The sequence below is a fragment of the Peromyscus maniculatus genome, chromosome 13 (assembly GCF_049852395.1).
Source record: "Peromyscus maniculatus bairdii isolate BWxNUB_F1_BW_parent chromosome 13, HU_Pman_BW_mat_3.1, whole genome shotgun sequence".
Lineage (NCBI taxonomy): Eukaryota > Metazoa > Chordata > Mammalia > Rodentia > Cricetidae > Peromyscus > Peromyscus maniculatus.
In genome coordinates this window covers 34,462,785-34,477,943 of record NC_134864.1, presented here as the reverse complement: position 1 = coordinate 34,477,943, position 15,159 = coordinate 34,462,785, and the positions used below count along the sequence as shown (strand labels likewise).

Here is a 15,159-nt window from a genome sequence, read left to right as displayed (position 1 = left end):
TGTCCTTTACACATTAGGAATCTAGGCAAGAAGTTACGATTTTATAGTTAGTATCAAGTGATGTAACGAGATTGCAAACAGATTTCCTGGGGAGTCCTCCACGCGAGTGCTATTTAAAACTTGTTTTTGAAATTTGTCCAATCATTCGAGCTTAAACCGTTTCTTTCTCCAAATGAATTTTGGGAATGTTTTGATCGCTTTCATTCCTATGACTGTATGATCAGTCCTGTGAACTTAGCCCAATGTCTATTGTGTCTTGTGATTTATAGTCTGTCCACCAGATTATTCTTTACCTAATCCCAGCTCCTTGTACATGTATCCTGTTGTGGCAACATCTAAGGATGAAGGAAAGGCACCCTTCAGTGAGACTTTTTTTTTTGCTGACATCTCCATATATCACCTGGAACATTTAGTCACCTCTGCTCTGGACTCAAACTTGCTTTGTTGTCCAGAAGTCTTAGCAGCTCCTGTCCTGTGTTTATAGGAGGATCAGCTCTTACCATGCTCCAACACTGGTCAGATGAACTCTCTGCTAGGTGAGGACAGTGGTTCTTCAGCTCTTCTTGTTTTTCCACAGGATATCACCAGGGTGCAGGTGCAGAGGCTCTTGGATACTAGCTTTGCTATTTTTTTTTTTTGAGGCAGGGTATCTCTGTGTAGTCCTGGCTGTCCTGAAACTTGCTCTGTAGACCAGGCTGGTCTTGAACTCAGAGATCTGTCTCCCAAGTGCTGGGATTAAAGGCGTGCACCACCACCACCATCCAGCTCTTTCCCAAGTTTTCAAACTTCTTTTCTTACTTTCAGATGCAGCACCCAGTAACCATCAGCCTTTGAAAAATAAAGTTTAAGGCTGGCCATCGTTGATGTTGATTGCCTCTGGAACAACGTGACAAGACAAGAGAATGTCTAGGACTATTGGTTGCAACTTGTCAATTCACTACCAACCCATGACATATGTGTACTCCACCCTGCACAGCCCTCGCTTTATCTCACGTCCTCTCTCTTTCTAATGACTTGGGCAAGGATGCAGATGAGAACCAACCACAGCCATGATTATTTCTCACTCTTAGTCAATCCTGGGAGTAAGCTTCCTTGGGCTTAGTGACATGGCTTGGGTGGGAGGACTTTGCTAGGAGTGCAGTAGCTGAAGGAATTGAGGGCCTCAGATCCGAGGGTGGCTGTAGATGTAATAATATGATCCTCACCATGTGGCTATGGAACAGGGTTCCAATGTGTATGGGAAAGACTTAAACAGCTGGAGGAAAGGAGAGGGATCTTTCTGTTGGGAGGAGAAGCAAGATGAGGAGTTCACAAGTGACCTGAAGACAGGCTCTATGAAGGGTCTGCATAGGAAAGCAGGCAGACATGAAAGCAGGAGGAGGGAAAAGGGGCTTCCTAAATGGTCCTGAATACTACTCAACTCTTGTAAAATGCACTTTATCATATTCTGAATTAAGTATCCTATTATCAATACATGTCACATATATCTTACAATTTTCACTGATGCAAGTACAATGGCCTAGGGCCCACTTGTAGCTCTAGTGAATAATAATTTGGCTTAGTATCATTTTGTCATTTTTTTGCATATATATATATATATATATATATATATATATATATATATATATTCTGATGCTCATAGGAACACTAGGATAATTTTTTTTTGGCTTTCTGGACTTTGACTAATATGAGATAATAAATCACCAGTCTGAAAATATGGTGAAATCTTTGTGCAGAACAGTATTTAGGGTTCTGGAAACCAGTTTGCTAGTGACATGTTCTCCATCATTTTAGGACCATGTGCCACAGAGAGCCATCAATCATTACAAAGGAAACACACCAGCTGTTCCATTGATACTCACTGCTCAGTGAGTCTGAATACAGAACAGGAATGCATGATGTGAGGTTTGGACAATGGATATTTGTTTCTAAGGTGACCGCTACCAAAATTGAAGGAGTGTGCTAATTTCTTTCCACTCTTGGAATTTTTCACTTTGAAATGAGAATGAAAAGAGAGGTAGCTGTGGTGTGGGCTTATGAGTGGATAAAGAGACGGAGCTAGGTTCTGTGTGTAAGATGCACTTATTCTGTACTAGGTATCTGGGGCTCATTTTCAGGCTTTTTTTAATCTGCAGAACTGGGGGAATCTACTAGTTTTTAAAAACTGAGTTTATTTTGAGGAATTGATTTGAGGCCCATTTATGTAAAGATGGAAAAGAATACAAATAAGATTCAGTGTCTTGACAACTCAAAATCATGTCATTGCTTTATGATGCACCATCCTTTGCAAGGCTTTGGGGCAGTAAATTAGCAGACAACTCAGTGCAGTCCTATGCACAGTGTACGAATCATGTGGCTCCAGCACTGGGTTCTATCCCTTTCCATGTCTATCTCAGAAAGTTTAATGAAGCTCAGAAACACATATCAAAAAATAAATTCATCTTGCTTGGTTTGGCAGAGGGTGCTGTACTGTCTGCCACTGGTTGGACACACAGACACAAAACATTTGTCTGCCTTGGGGGTCTGCTTATGCAATGAGTACCAGTTAGGGCGTATAAATAAGCATGACCTAATTGACACTGGTGATTAGGCCGTGGTGGTGACTGAGGCAAGCCAGAAAGCACACGTGAAAGGCTTAACTCTGTCCTCATTTTAAATTCAATGTCTTGTGGGAAATATGAATCCAACATTGCCAAATGCTCTGATTTCTTGACAGACACCAGAAGGCTAGAATTCTATCTATATAAATGTGCCTGACATGGATGTGTTGACATATAATTAAAAATACAATGTGGAGATAAGACATGAATGTTGGGTTTAGTCACCTGCCTGCCTATTTGATATTATCTAGTGTAATGAAGAGAAGGGACAAGGGAACTGGGATGGTACAGGGCATGTTTCCATGCTGTTTGGGAAAGACATCTTTAGTCTTTCTAGAGTATTTAAACTTCTTTTATAAACCAAGTCAGGAGCAAAACACAGTAAAGCCATTTGTCGTACAAATACAAATAGTTGTGAGGGAAAGACTGGATGACATTAGCCTAGGTTGAAAGGATCTATTATGCTCATTTCCTTAAGGATCTTTGGAGGACTCATTTTCATATTTGGGTGGTCACCTGTTGCAAACAGTTTCTTTAGAATATGGTGGGTAGGCGGTTGGGAAGAGCATCAAGACCTGGACCTTGTAGGCAAGACCAAAGGTAGAGCACATCAACAACACAATCTTCTTAGATTTCCTCAGCATCAACAATAACTCAGACAGCTTAACAATTTAAGTGGAGGAAATTCAATGATAGGTACCAAGAGAGCAGGAGCCAGAGCGGTGTGAGATGCGACTTTTAGAGCCAGAGTTCAGCTCAACATTGGGCAGTTTTTAAGTAGTAAGCTGCATTAGAGAACAGAGAACTTAGATGTGTCTTGAGAAGTCAGAATTCTCACCCAAAATATCATGTAGTCTCTTCCGGGTTCAATGCCTATCTTATCTCCTTGCTCTCTTGTGCTGATACTGGCTAATAAAGCCAGTGTAGCCAAAGGCTGACCGAGCCCAACTAAGCTCCCCTTCTTTGAGCCTAGGGCTTTGGAATAGCTGTCAAAGGGGGACTGTATGCTGCCATTCAGTAGCTTGCCTTCTGCAGCTGGAGGCAGGTCCGTTGACTCCACTTCAGCTGAGGTTGGATGGGCATGTGGAAATAAGCTACCCAGTGAAAGGCGGCAGTCAGTCCCAAACCTCACTGATTATCATTCACAGTTTCAGTAAGAGAGAGAGACACAGTAGTGAGGACAAACAGAATGCTGCAACTATAATCAATCCTGAGTCTTGGGGACCTTAGCACTCAACACTATGTTTCTCTCTGACACTAGATGAGCTATGGGGTTATGTGGGATATGTGCACATCTGGCCCAGTGTAGTTACCTGGAGACTAGGGATGATTTTAGGCTCTTTCTTTGTGTACTTTGAAGATCTATATTTCAGGGCAAGGATGAGGCACAACCACTCACTGGCTTTTAAGCCTCTAAACTGATTTTGGTCAGCAGCTCATATTTCCCATTTTAGTGGTTACGGCAAAGCACATGTCCATGCTAACTCCCAGAGAGGCAGCAAAAGTACAAATCCGACCACAAGTTTATGGAGTACATCAAGACTCTGGTTCATATTTCCCCTAAGTCATTCTAATATCCTATATTTAGAAACCTTCAATGTGTTTAATTCATCTCTAGAGGATCATCTAAGCTGAGGCTTGGGTCACTCTTTTGGTAAGGCATTAGAAAGATAGAGTATGGATGGTTTGATAGCCATCCAATAAACCAGTCACAGAAGCCATTTTGGCCACCTCTCATGTACTCATTTTGGTCCCTCCCTTGCTAATTAGCTGCAGGTGGGTGGCCTTAAACTTCCCATCCCCCCCCCCCCAGAGTGTTGGGATTGCAGGCGTCACCACCATATTTGGTTCATGCAGTGTTGAGGATTGAACCCAGGCTTTTGTACATGCCAGGCAAACATGCTACCAACCCAGCTCTCGAAAGGAAATCAAGTGCAAAGTAATGGTATTTTTATTTATATTAACAACAGCAAAATACTTTTATAATTTCACATACCATTGCTTTTAAAAGCACATATATTACAAATAAAAGAACTTCACAAACTTTAAAGGTTAGTATTTATCAACACTTTTTTACACATACACAAATATTTTAATATAACTTTATCTGAAATGTTACTCATATAATTTTAGAACTTTCATAAGTCTTAACTAAAAACATTCTTTGAAATTTGATAAAAACCATATATTTTACAATTTTCTATTTACATCTGAAATATGCTTAAATGTTACAAAAACATTCACTTTGACCTTTAAAATACGTGTACTAGGACCTGGAATTGAACACATTATACCCAAGAGCAAACTCAGTTTGCTTTTAAGCTGCACATTCATTGGAATTTCAGGACAAATGTTCAGTGTGGTTTGATCAATACCACTCAAAGGAAACAAAGGAATCATAGGAAATGTGCAAATTCAGAGGCTGGCAAAATTCTCAAGCTAGCGAGGTAAACAAAAATATTAACACTGTAAAAACTTCAAATAAATTAAATCTATCTTTTTCTTCCCCGAGATTAGCTGCAAAAATTCAGAGTTCTCTGAGAGGTGCGTCTGATGCCCCAGGGTTCCTCTCAAACTTCAGCACTGGGTGAGATGGAGACCGTAGGTATGGCTGGGGTCACCTTGCTAGTTACACGTGTGTAGGTTCGCTCCACTCCGCGCTTTGCTGGGTCGTCCCTGCCCATAATCTTAAAGCAAGACAGATACGACACATGCATACAAAATGACGAGAGATCAATTTTCATATCCTCAAACACAGAATTAAAACCCTTAATAGTGACTCATTCCCAATGGGGCGTTAGTAAGTTTGGAAAATATCCTAGTCAAAGTAGTTCTGAAGGATATTTTCTTCGAAGCCCATATGCTGGTTGCCATGGGGATGTTGAAAGTAGCTTTACTATACTTTTTGACTGTCAGATACAAATTTATAAATGTTTAAATGGCTGCAAATGTACGTGAGTGATTCTAGTGTCTCATTCTAGTTCAAGAATTTATAATTTATTGCCAACATCTACCCTAAAGGGGAAAACATCGGAAAACTCACTTAAATGTTTGGACTCATGGGAGTATAATAAAATCAATCTGATGTATCTGAAAATACTATCAATATGTCTAAGGGATACTTTGGCAGCTCTATCAAAATGACCTTATGCAAACAGTAACTGCAGACCCACGGAAACTGCAGGTGTATCTCTGCAGTTTATCTTTGTACAAAAGAGATTTGACGAGCATTTTAAATTCCTACTTATGATTTCCTCACTAACCTTACACAGCATCATGCTGTGCTGTTGTCTATGTGTGTGATGTTAGCTTCACCTCTCTTCCAAGGGCTTTTTCAGACAGAGGACTCGGCAGCTGAGGGTCATGTGTTTGCCATACATCCTCCTTCGGGCCAGTGTTATGCGATGCTGCATATATGATTTGGCTCTTTATGTGTTTCAAGTATATCTCAGTCTCTAACAGCAAGATGCTCTCACATCTCACTTTCTTGGCATCAGGACAGAATGGCTCTGGTCCCATCTCTGCGTTTTAAGTTGGATACTCATGACCACGGCTGACTTCACTCTTCCGCCATTCTCCCTCAGTTGAAACACACTCCAAAAGAGCATCTTATATTTATTCTTCATTTGCATGCTTGTGTGAATTCCACTGGCCCCAGCCAAAGAAAGTTCTTTACGGTTTTTGGTTTTTGGCTGTTTATGAAACAGTGTGAAATTCTGGCTGCCGATTAAAGAAATGGTTGCCTGTCACTACCAATTCAAATTACTTGTTTTCCACGTCTCCATTTTACACACTAGCATGACTCTATCTTGATTCTGTTTCCTACCTTTCTTTTTTTAAAAAAAGTGCGTGGGTGCATGTATGTGCATGGGTGCACACATGCCACAGTATGTATGTGGAAGCCAGAAGGCAGCTTGTGGGGGTGAGTTCTCTTTTTCTACCATATGGGTCCCAGTGGCTGAACTCAGGTCATCAGGCATGGGGACAAGAGATGTCACCAAGAGAGACATCTCGCTGGCCTCTACAGGTACTTATTTTCTTTTTGAGAAGGGATCTCATGTATCCCAGACTGGTCTCAAGCTTGCTATGTAGCTGATGATGATCTCCAACTACTCCTGTCCTCCTGTCCTTGTGTCCTCCTGTCCTCCTGTCCTGTGTTGAGACCACAGGCATGTGTTATATGCATGGCCCTATTTCCTCTGATATTGAGGGTTTTCCCCTAATGGCATTTATTTTATTTTAGTATTCTGTAAGCTAATACTTTTCTTGGCCCTATGGGGGTGTGTATAGCATAATTAATTTTGTGTTTCTATTTATATGTCATTTGATTCTAACTGTTTCTGATTTTCAAAGCCCAGCTGGTAAGTTCTCTCACCACTTAATTACCTGTTTCTGGAGCATGCGCATTTACATTGAGATGAAGGAAGTTATTGACCAGGCCCCATTATAAGCCCAGGACCAGCAGAGAAGTCACATTTCTTTCCAACAGATATATTTCTTTTACTGAATAACGAGACCAGTGAAACCCATCAGGTTTTTCTCTTTGATCAGTTTCCAGGAAGCAGAGAGCCCAATTTTACTTCTTTTGTTAAAAAAATATTTTTTTCTCTCCTCTGGACCACCTGGTCTTTGTATTTTTGTTTTGTATTTTGAAGTATCACAAAAACCTTTCAGTTCTGTATATTTAAAAAACGAAGGAGCTCAAATATGTTTAGAGGCAAAGGAGCACGGGTTTTATTTTTCACAGCTGAGCTGTTAGCGTGACACATCTTAGAGAGGCAATGGAGACTTAGAGACGCTGAGCCACAGAAGCTGACGGGGGCAAAGGACCAGGGAGGAAGAGGTGGGTGGACAGAAGGCTGCAGGGCAGGACAGGCGTACGGAGGAAAGAAGAACATACCACTTTTGCTCACAGTGCTGAGGGAAATGCTAGACACAGAGGAGCAGAAGCTGTAGAGACACGGACCTCGACAGAGCTGGCAGGAAAAAAAGAGAGAAACATTTTTTTTTGCCAGACGTTTCAAGGCCAGGCGTGATTTACAATCAGGGAAAAGTATGGCTTCACTGTGGTTCCCAGCTTTTACATGCATTCTCTTCATTTGAATCCCAGATTTAATGATGTCGCCTGTGTGTGCTCAAGGCATCTCCAGAGTATTTTAATTATCACCACCCCTCAGAAATCTCAAACCGACATGATCTTTGTTGGGAATCCTATCTATAGAGGTTCATTCTTTCCATCCTAAGTCAACCTACCATTATCTCCTCCTTGAGCTGCTGTGGAGAGCTAAAAGGGTGGGTAGAAGAGGCCAGGAAAGAAGGAATGTATGCTACATGCAATTAAAATAACACTTCCAGTCTTTGCCGAGCTCTGTTGGTGATGGCACTAGATTATTAGGGGAAGGGGAAGGAACTGATGTGAAATCAGCAGTCTCACGTGACTGGAAAGGCTACAGGTGGTGAGATACCCGAGTAGAGTGTGAGGGTTGATGGATGCTGCAAAGCAGGCAAGGGAACATCACTTGACTTCCAACTGAGTGCTTTTAGCTACTTCAAAACACTGACGTTATTGAATGGTCATATTTCATGCAAGCCATACAGAATATGGTGAATACATACCCAGGATGATGAATGACTTGATTATGGAGTGGAGTTTGATATGTATCATATATTATATTATTAAATTACCATATTATAAATATATTTAGTTTCTTTTCTCCCAATTGTGGACTTCTTTAGGAGGCGCCACTTCTGCCCAGGAAGTCTTAAGGTAAAAGGCCCATGAGAAATCCTGAGGTTCTCTCTGAGGCTGGTGCAGAAACCCCTACCGGCAAAATGTGAAATGCCATCCCATATCCTAGGTATTGTGAGCCATAAGGGAATGATGGAGTGGCAGCAGGCCAGGATGGGGATTCAGACCTTGTGTTTCTCAGTGTCCGACTAGACCTGTATAGTCTAGAGTCAACAGACTGTACAGCTTGGGTAAATACCTCTAAACATTGTGGAAAGCATTTCAGTTCTCATATTCTTTTTCTCTAGGCGTGTCTTTGCTTTGAGCCAAGAGCTGTTGTACATGGGGGAGATAACAACTCGACATCATAATGCTGATGTAAACAATAGTGACTTTTGCAGTAAAGAAAGAGTCTTCAGTCCCTCTAGCAATGGCCAGGGACTGTGGGTCACACCAAGGGATGCTTACCTGCTCGTTCATGATGGTGGACAGTTCACTGAGCATGTCCTTATAATGGGACCTCAGTTCTTCCTGGTACTCCAGCTGGTCCTCCTTGATGAGACGCTCATTTACATCAAGAGCCTGCCCACATGCATCTGCAAATTGCCTTTAATGACAGCACGAAGCAAATTAGAAGCCAGTCCCAGGAGGAGGTATTGAGTTCAGTGACTTTGGGTCCAAAGTCAAGCTGTGGATAGACTGCCACCTTGAAGAGGGTTAATTGAGTGGCTTTCCTAGGGGGTTCACATCCCTCTGTATGTGGTAGTTTGAAGGCCATTTCAACAAAGAGAATCTTACCTGAATATTTCCTTCAATAGCTTTACTTGGTTATCAGGGTATTTCTTTGCATTAGTCTCTTCAAGAAAGGCTCGGGCATAAGCCATTGGGCCAGCATTGACCTATGGAGAGAGGAGACTTGGTTGAGGCTGGTTCTTCTCCTTCATGGAGCATTCTCCATGGTAACGGGAGGTCCAGTTCTCTGACCAATCACATGGCACCAGAGCACTCCCCCTCCACATTGTGATGCACCACTTTCTAACCTTGTTGTACCAGCTGTTTTCTAAGGGTCAGAAGCCACTAGTAGGTACACTAGAGTCCAGCCTTCCCTGCTCCCCTTTCCAAATTCAATCATATGTCATCCTATAATGTGGCAACTCTCTCTGAATGGAAACATCCCCATTCCCAAAGGAAGTGGGCAGCTAGCTCATGAAAGTCAGGAAATAAACAAAGCCTTGTAAATTCCAGAAAAGACTCACAAGATGCCTTCCCAAGGTTATACCTCAGCACAAAGAGTTACAAGGAAGAAAGACTCTTCAACTTGTGCAGCTGCCTACGAGCTGAGCAGAGAGCTCCAGGTGAGTTGTCAGCCATGTTGGGGGTATTCAGTGACGCAGCTGCATCTGAGTTATCCTTGCTTCTCTAAGAAACGCCTCACTCCCACTCCAGGAGGTAATCCAAAGAAATGTTGGACTTGGCTGGAGTCACCACTAGCTTTGTCCTTGGTTCCCTGTCTGGGATGAGCGGATGTTTGGACACACCTCCCCAGGAAAAGGCACACAACACAGCCTTTCTTGCCTTTTGTCGCCTTCACATACGGCTTGAGTGCCCTTTCTATAACAACTTTGAAAATGGAATTCCTTCCTCATAAACGCTTTCACTGAAGTTAAACTTAGTGTTAGTGACATCCAGTGTTTGATGTGCCCATTGGTTTTCTTTTCATTTAGCACTATAATGAACACATAATGGTTACGAAAAGACATTCCACAGAGGTAGTGGTGTGTGAACTGCCCTGGCAATCTGTCTTCCTCTGTGCTCCACTTGAAACCCTTGCTAAGATCTGGGCCAAGGAAGCAGTCATCAGAGTTGCTGAATGAATGCAGAACCAAGCTGTTTGCTTTTTCGCTTTTATTTTTTGTGGTTCTGGAGGCTGAGTCCAGGATCTTGCAACACACACACACACACACACACACACACACACAGTGTTTGGGAAGTGTGATGGTTTGCTTTAGTTTTCAACCTGACACAGTCTAAAATCATCTCGGAAAAGAGTCTCAAGGAGGGATTGCTTTCATTGTGTTGGCCCTTGGGCATGTCTGTTAGGGATTGTCTTCTGTAAGTTAATTGACATGGGAAGACTCAGCCTATAGTAGGTAGCTTGATTCCCTAGGCAGGTTCCTGACATGTGTGAGGGTGGAGAAATCAGGCTGAGCAAGTGTGCAAATGTGGATTCACTTCTCTGCTTTGGACTGGACATGTGATGTGACTAGCTGTTCGACGCATCCACCTTGAGTTTTCACAGTGGTGAACTATCACCAAAATTGTAAGCTGGAATAAGCCCTTTTCCCCCAAAGTTCATTTTTGTCAGGGTCTTTTACCACAGCAGCAGACGTGAAACTGTGACAGGATGGGAGCTAACGTGGCATCTGAGTCAGGTGGGCATTGTAGTGCAGTAGGCACAGTCATTGGTGCTACATTCCCCTTTGGTTCCCCAGGCCCATCCTCCACTCAGCTTTGTACCCAGGGCGGCTGACCTCTCTTGACTTCACGCTTACTGTATATATCTATATCTATATCTATTTTAGTCTTTTTCAGTCAGCCAGTGGGGACCCAGACAAGAGAGATAGGCACGACATGAGCATTTCAGGATCGGCATCAGTGATTTTTTTTTCCCCTTTTGTTACAGATCAAACACAGCAGGGAAAGGCATTGCTACCAGTCTGGTTTTGTTTAAGACTTTACATTTCTTTCTGTCTTCTTCTCTTTAAATATTTAAAAAAATGTTTTTGACATATTTATTAGATTTATTTATTTATTTATTGTGTGTGTATATGTGTGTGTGTGTGTGTGTGTGCACACGTGCGTGTTAACGTAAGTGCCATGATGCTCATATGGAGGTCAGAGGACATTTTGTGGGAGTCAGTTATCTTCAGCTCTGTAGGTTACAGAGATCGAACTCAGTCTTCAGGCTCAACAGGACATGCCTTTACCCATTGAGCCATGTTTCAGGCCCTCCTTTTCTTCCTCTCCTCCCTCATGCATGTTTGAATGTGTGTCTCTGTGCTCTGGCAGAGGCCAGAGGAGACAATCGGGTATCCCACTCTCTCACTCTCTGCCTCATTCCCTTGAGAAGGGTCTCTCACTACACCTGGATCTAGGCTGATAACCACCAAGCTCCAGTAAGCCCCCCTCCCCATCTCCATTTTCCAGACCTGAGCTCTGGGGTTACAGGTCTGAATGCAGTCACACCAAGATTTTTTTTTTTTTGATTCTGGATATTTGAATGCAGGTCCTCAAGTTTGCCCAACAAATGCAAATGCCCTTACTTCCCGAGTCGTCTTCCCAGCCCTGAGACATTAATACTTTGTTCATTACAGGCTTTTCACATTAATTTTGACTTTTAAAAATAGTTATTAAGATACTATTTTATGTTCATTACTGATTAAACTCTGTGTCTGTGATGAAAGCCTTACCTCACCCCCCCACCCCCACCCCATAGTGTGGGACAGGTTGGAATTCAATCCCAGCATCCTCCTCAGAGAATTCCAGGACAGGTGATGCCTGACCCTTACGGGCTCCCCCGCTTGCTTTGTTCCCAGCAGCCCTCCTGGGCTAGCATGTTTAGTTTTAGGGTGTGTCTATGTTCACCCGAGTGTGGCTAGCACCTAACCAAGCACTTAGTTTTCCTCAGTGGTTCTCACATATCTGTAAACTTCATTTTATTCTTCTCCATCACCCACGGTTCATTCCACATACTTTCTGTCATAGATCTCATAGCCCATAAATATTAATGCACATTTTTTGAACTACTAAAGATTCTTTTTTAAAAAAAAATATTTAGAACGAATAACTTTCTTCACAACAGTTATGTATGGAGTACAATATTTGTGAATTGGTTAATTCATTTGTTAGTGGATAGGGGAGGGTTAGGGAGAAGAAATTTTTCTTTAAGCCAAACTTAGTTATTTCTATTGATGTTTTAAACTTTTTTTGATGGTTTCAAACATTTATATAATAAATTTTAGTCATTTTTACATGCCACACCCCCATGTCTCATCTATCTTCCTTTCCCACTGGAGTTTTCTTCTTGAGGCTTCCCCCTGGTTCTTTTATTATTATTATTATTATTATTATTATTATTATTATTAGATTTATTCATTCACTTTTCATCCTACCAAAGTTTCACTCCCTCCTCTCTCTCCTCCAATTCCCTCCCCCAATCCATCCTTCTCTGTTACTGTTCAAAAAGGGGCAGGCCTCTTATGAGTGTCAACAAAGCCTGGCATATCAAGTTGAGGTAGGGCTAAGCTCCTCCCCTTGTATTAAGGCTGGGCAAAGCAACCCAGTATGAGGAGTAGGTTTGGAAATCAGTATGGAGGTTTCTCAGAAAACTGGGAATAAATCTATCTCAAGACCTAGCTATACCACTTTTGTGCATATACCCAAGGAATATATGCTCAAGGTATGTGCTCAATCATACCACAAGGACACATGCTCAACTATGTTCATAGCAGCATTATTCATAATAGCCAGAACTGGAAAACAACTTAGATGCCCCCCAAAGAATGGATGAAGAAAATGTGGTACATATACACAATGGAGTATTACTCCTGTGTCTTTTTAAAAATTTTATTCTTTGAGGATTTTACACATAAGTACACTGTACTATCATCATGTCCACCTCTTACCCTTCCTGAGTCTCCTCTGTACCCTCTGGAATTAATGACCTCTTCCATATTTTTATTGTTTTGTACACACAACCTGCTGCATCCAATTAGTGTTGCCTATATGCACATGGGTTTGGGGCTGGTCACTTAGGCTTGGGAGACCTAACACGAATTCATGAATGCCTTTAGCTCTCATCTAAAAATGGGGCCTCATAAACCTTTTCTCCATCCATGTAGGCATTAGTCTAGTTTCAAAGATGCAGAGAAGAAAAGTCTTAGGTGGTTACTGTTATCAACTGACAGAATCCAGAATCATCCAGGAGATAAATTTCTGGGCATGTCTGTGAGGGATTTTCAAGATTAGCTGAATTGGAATGGGAAGACTCACCCTAAATGTGGGTAGCATTATTCCACGGCTGGATAGAAATGATTTCAACATCAGCATTCTTTTTATTTTATTTTATGACTGTGGGTGCATTGTGGCCACTCACTTCCTGTTCCTGCCACCAAACTTTCCTTACCTTGATTGACTTTACTCACAGACCATGACCCAGAACAGCCCCTCTGTCCCTTAAATTGTTTAACCTTAGGTATTTGGAAGTATTTGTTCACGTCAATGAAGAAAGTAACTAATGCAGACAGTACCACAAACAGCCAGAATGTTTCTTATGTACTTAAAAAGAAAGATTCCTAGAGCATTTTATAGCAAGTTTTGCTGGACACGTGAGTCTTAGCTCTGGGCAATGCTTACTGACCTTGACGCTGACACTGCCTTGCAGTTTGAGCTGTAGTCTGATCATGTCCACCTCATCTGTTGTGCACAGCTGATTAAGCTCAGAGACCTTCCTGGACATCTCATCAATTGCCACTTCAATGGGATTCAGTTCTGTACTCGACTGGCTGATGACCTGGATCCTCTTCTTCACATAGGGGAACAAGTGGCTGGCTGCACACAAAAGCCACACAAAGATTTAAAGGGGCAGAGAAAAGTCCCAGGTTCCTGTGAAAGTCCTCAGGATTTTGTATTGTCTCCAGCTCCTTCTCCCAGTGTCCCTTCCCACTTTCACAAGCTCACATCAACCTTCTTGGGGCTGCGTTAAGACTGCCAGAGCAGCCAGACCCAAGGACTATGGCATGTGCTGAAACTAGTCACTGGAATAAAATCCACAGGGACCTCCAGTCATGACTTCTTACTATAGAGAACAGCATATAGGAGCTCTACTTCTGATATGTTTTCACCACAATCATCCGGGTCAGCTTCCTGAAGGTGAATGCTTTTCAGAGTTTGGAAGTCAGTGTGATTCTTGGTGGTTCAATTCAAAACTGGGGTCTCTCAAGGTAGTTGGGTGTCTTCCTACAGAGGACCCTCACTCATTTCCCTTTGGGGGCTTAGCATCCTAGACCTATCTATGTCCCTACATTTAAAAAATTAATTTATTTTTTTATGCTGTCTTCCCGGGAATATCTTCTTTTGCTTTCGCCTTCGTTCTACCCCACCGTGAGCACCACGAGGGCATGGTCATATTTTATTTACTTGAATTGCCAGGACCCTGGGGAGATCCACCATCTAGTAAGCTCACAGTGTCTGTTAACAAATGAAAGGTAACTCGTTCACAGGGTAGATGCAGAGAGCATAGAATGAGGTATTGCAGATCAAGGTCTTCCTTTATTCTAGAGAAGAGCTGGAATCCTACAGTGGGAAGAATTTTGCCCTAAAGTCTATGATGCCAATAGCTGCTAACGCAGACGCAGGTAAGGGTGGATTCAGGGAGGGAAGGGGAGAGTTTAGTGTCCGTGTCTTTACCATGGCGTGACACCATGACACTTGTGAATATTTCACCTCCAGGGACAGGATGGCAAACTAACTCTACTGACAGTGTCTGCCCAAGCCTTTTTTTTTCTTCATTTTATTGTCATTTTGAGATGGAATCTGGCTATGTAGCCCAGGTTTGCTTTGAACTTAGGCTCCTTCCCAGTACTCGAATTAGACTTGCGCACCATCCCAGCTGGCTATGGGGCTTCCTCTTAGCAGAACATAGAGGGCAAGTCTCCTGTTCCCCCAAACAGCTCTAGGTCAACCCATTTTGGGGACTTATCTGAAGGACTGAAGTCTCCTGTTCCCCCAAACAGCTCTAGGTCAACTCATTTCAGGAACTTATCTGCAGGA

The 15,159-nt window shown here is 42.3% G+C and overlaps 1 protein-coding gene across 17 annotated transcripts in view; it reads right to left on the bottom strand.

Moving 5' to 3' along the window:
* Positions 1–4,528: 4,528 nt before the first annotated feature.
* The window catches only part of Dock10 (dedicator of cytokinesis 10), a 249,841-nt gene continuing 239,210 nt past the window's right edge, over positions 4,529–15,159 (bottom strand). For 8 of the 17 annotated variants that reach the window (XM_076549962.1, XM_076549963.1, XM_042260041.2 and 5 more), the window contains exons 53-56: positions 13,748–13,938; positions 9,127–9,227; positions 8,797–8,935; positions 7,179–7,576 (exon numbers count right to left, since the gene is read on the bottom strand). In XM_076549962.1, the coding sequence (XP_076406077.1) occupies positions 7,271–7,576; positions 8,797–8,935; positions 9,127–9,227; positions 13,748–13,938 (737 nt within the window). In that variant the 3' untranslated portion in view covers positions 7,179–7,270. Of the gene's footprint in view, positions 5,288–7,177; positions 7,577–8,796; positions 8,936–9,126; positions 9,228–13,747; positions 13,939–15,159 lie in introns of those variants that run through there. The other 9 variants (XM_076549964.1, XM_016009745.3, XM_016009735.3 and 6 more) reach the window with 3 other exon arrangements.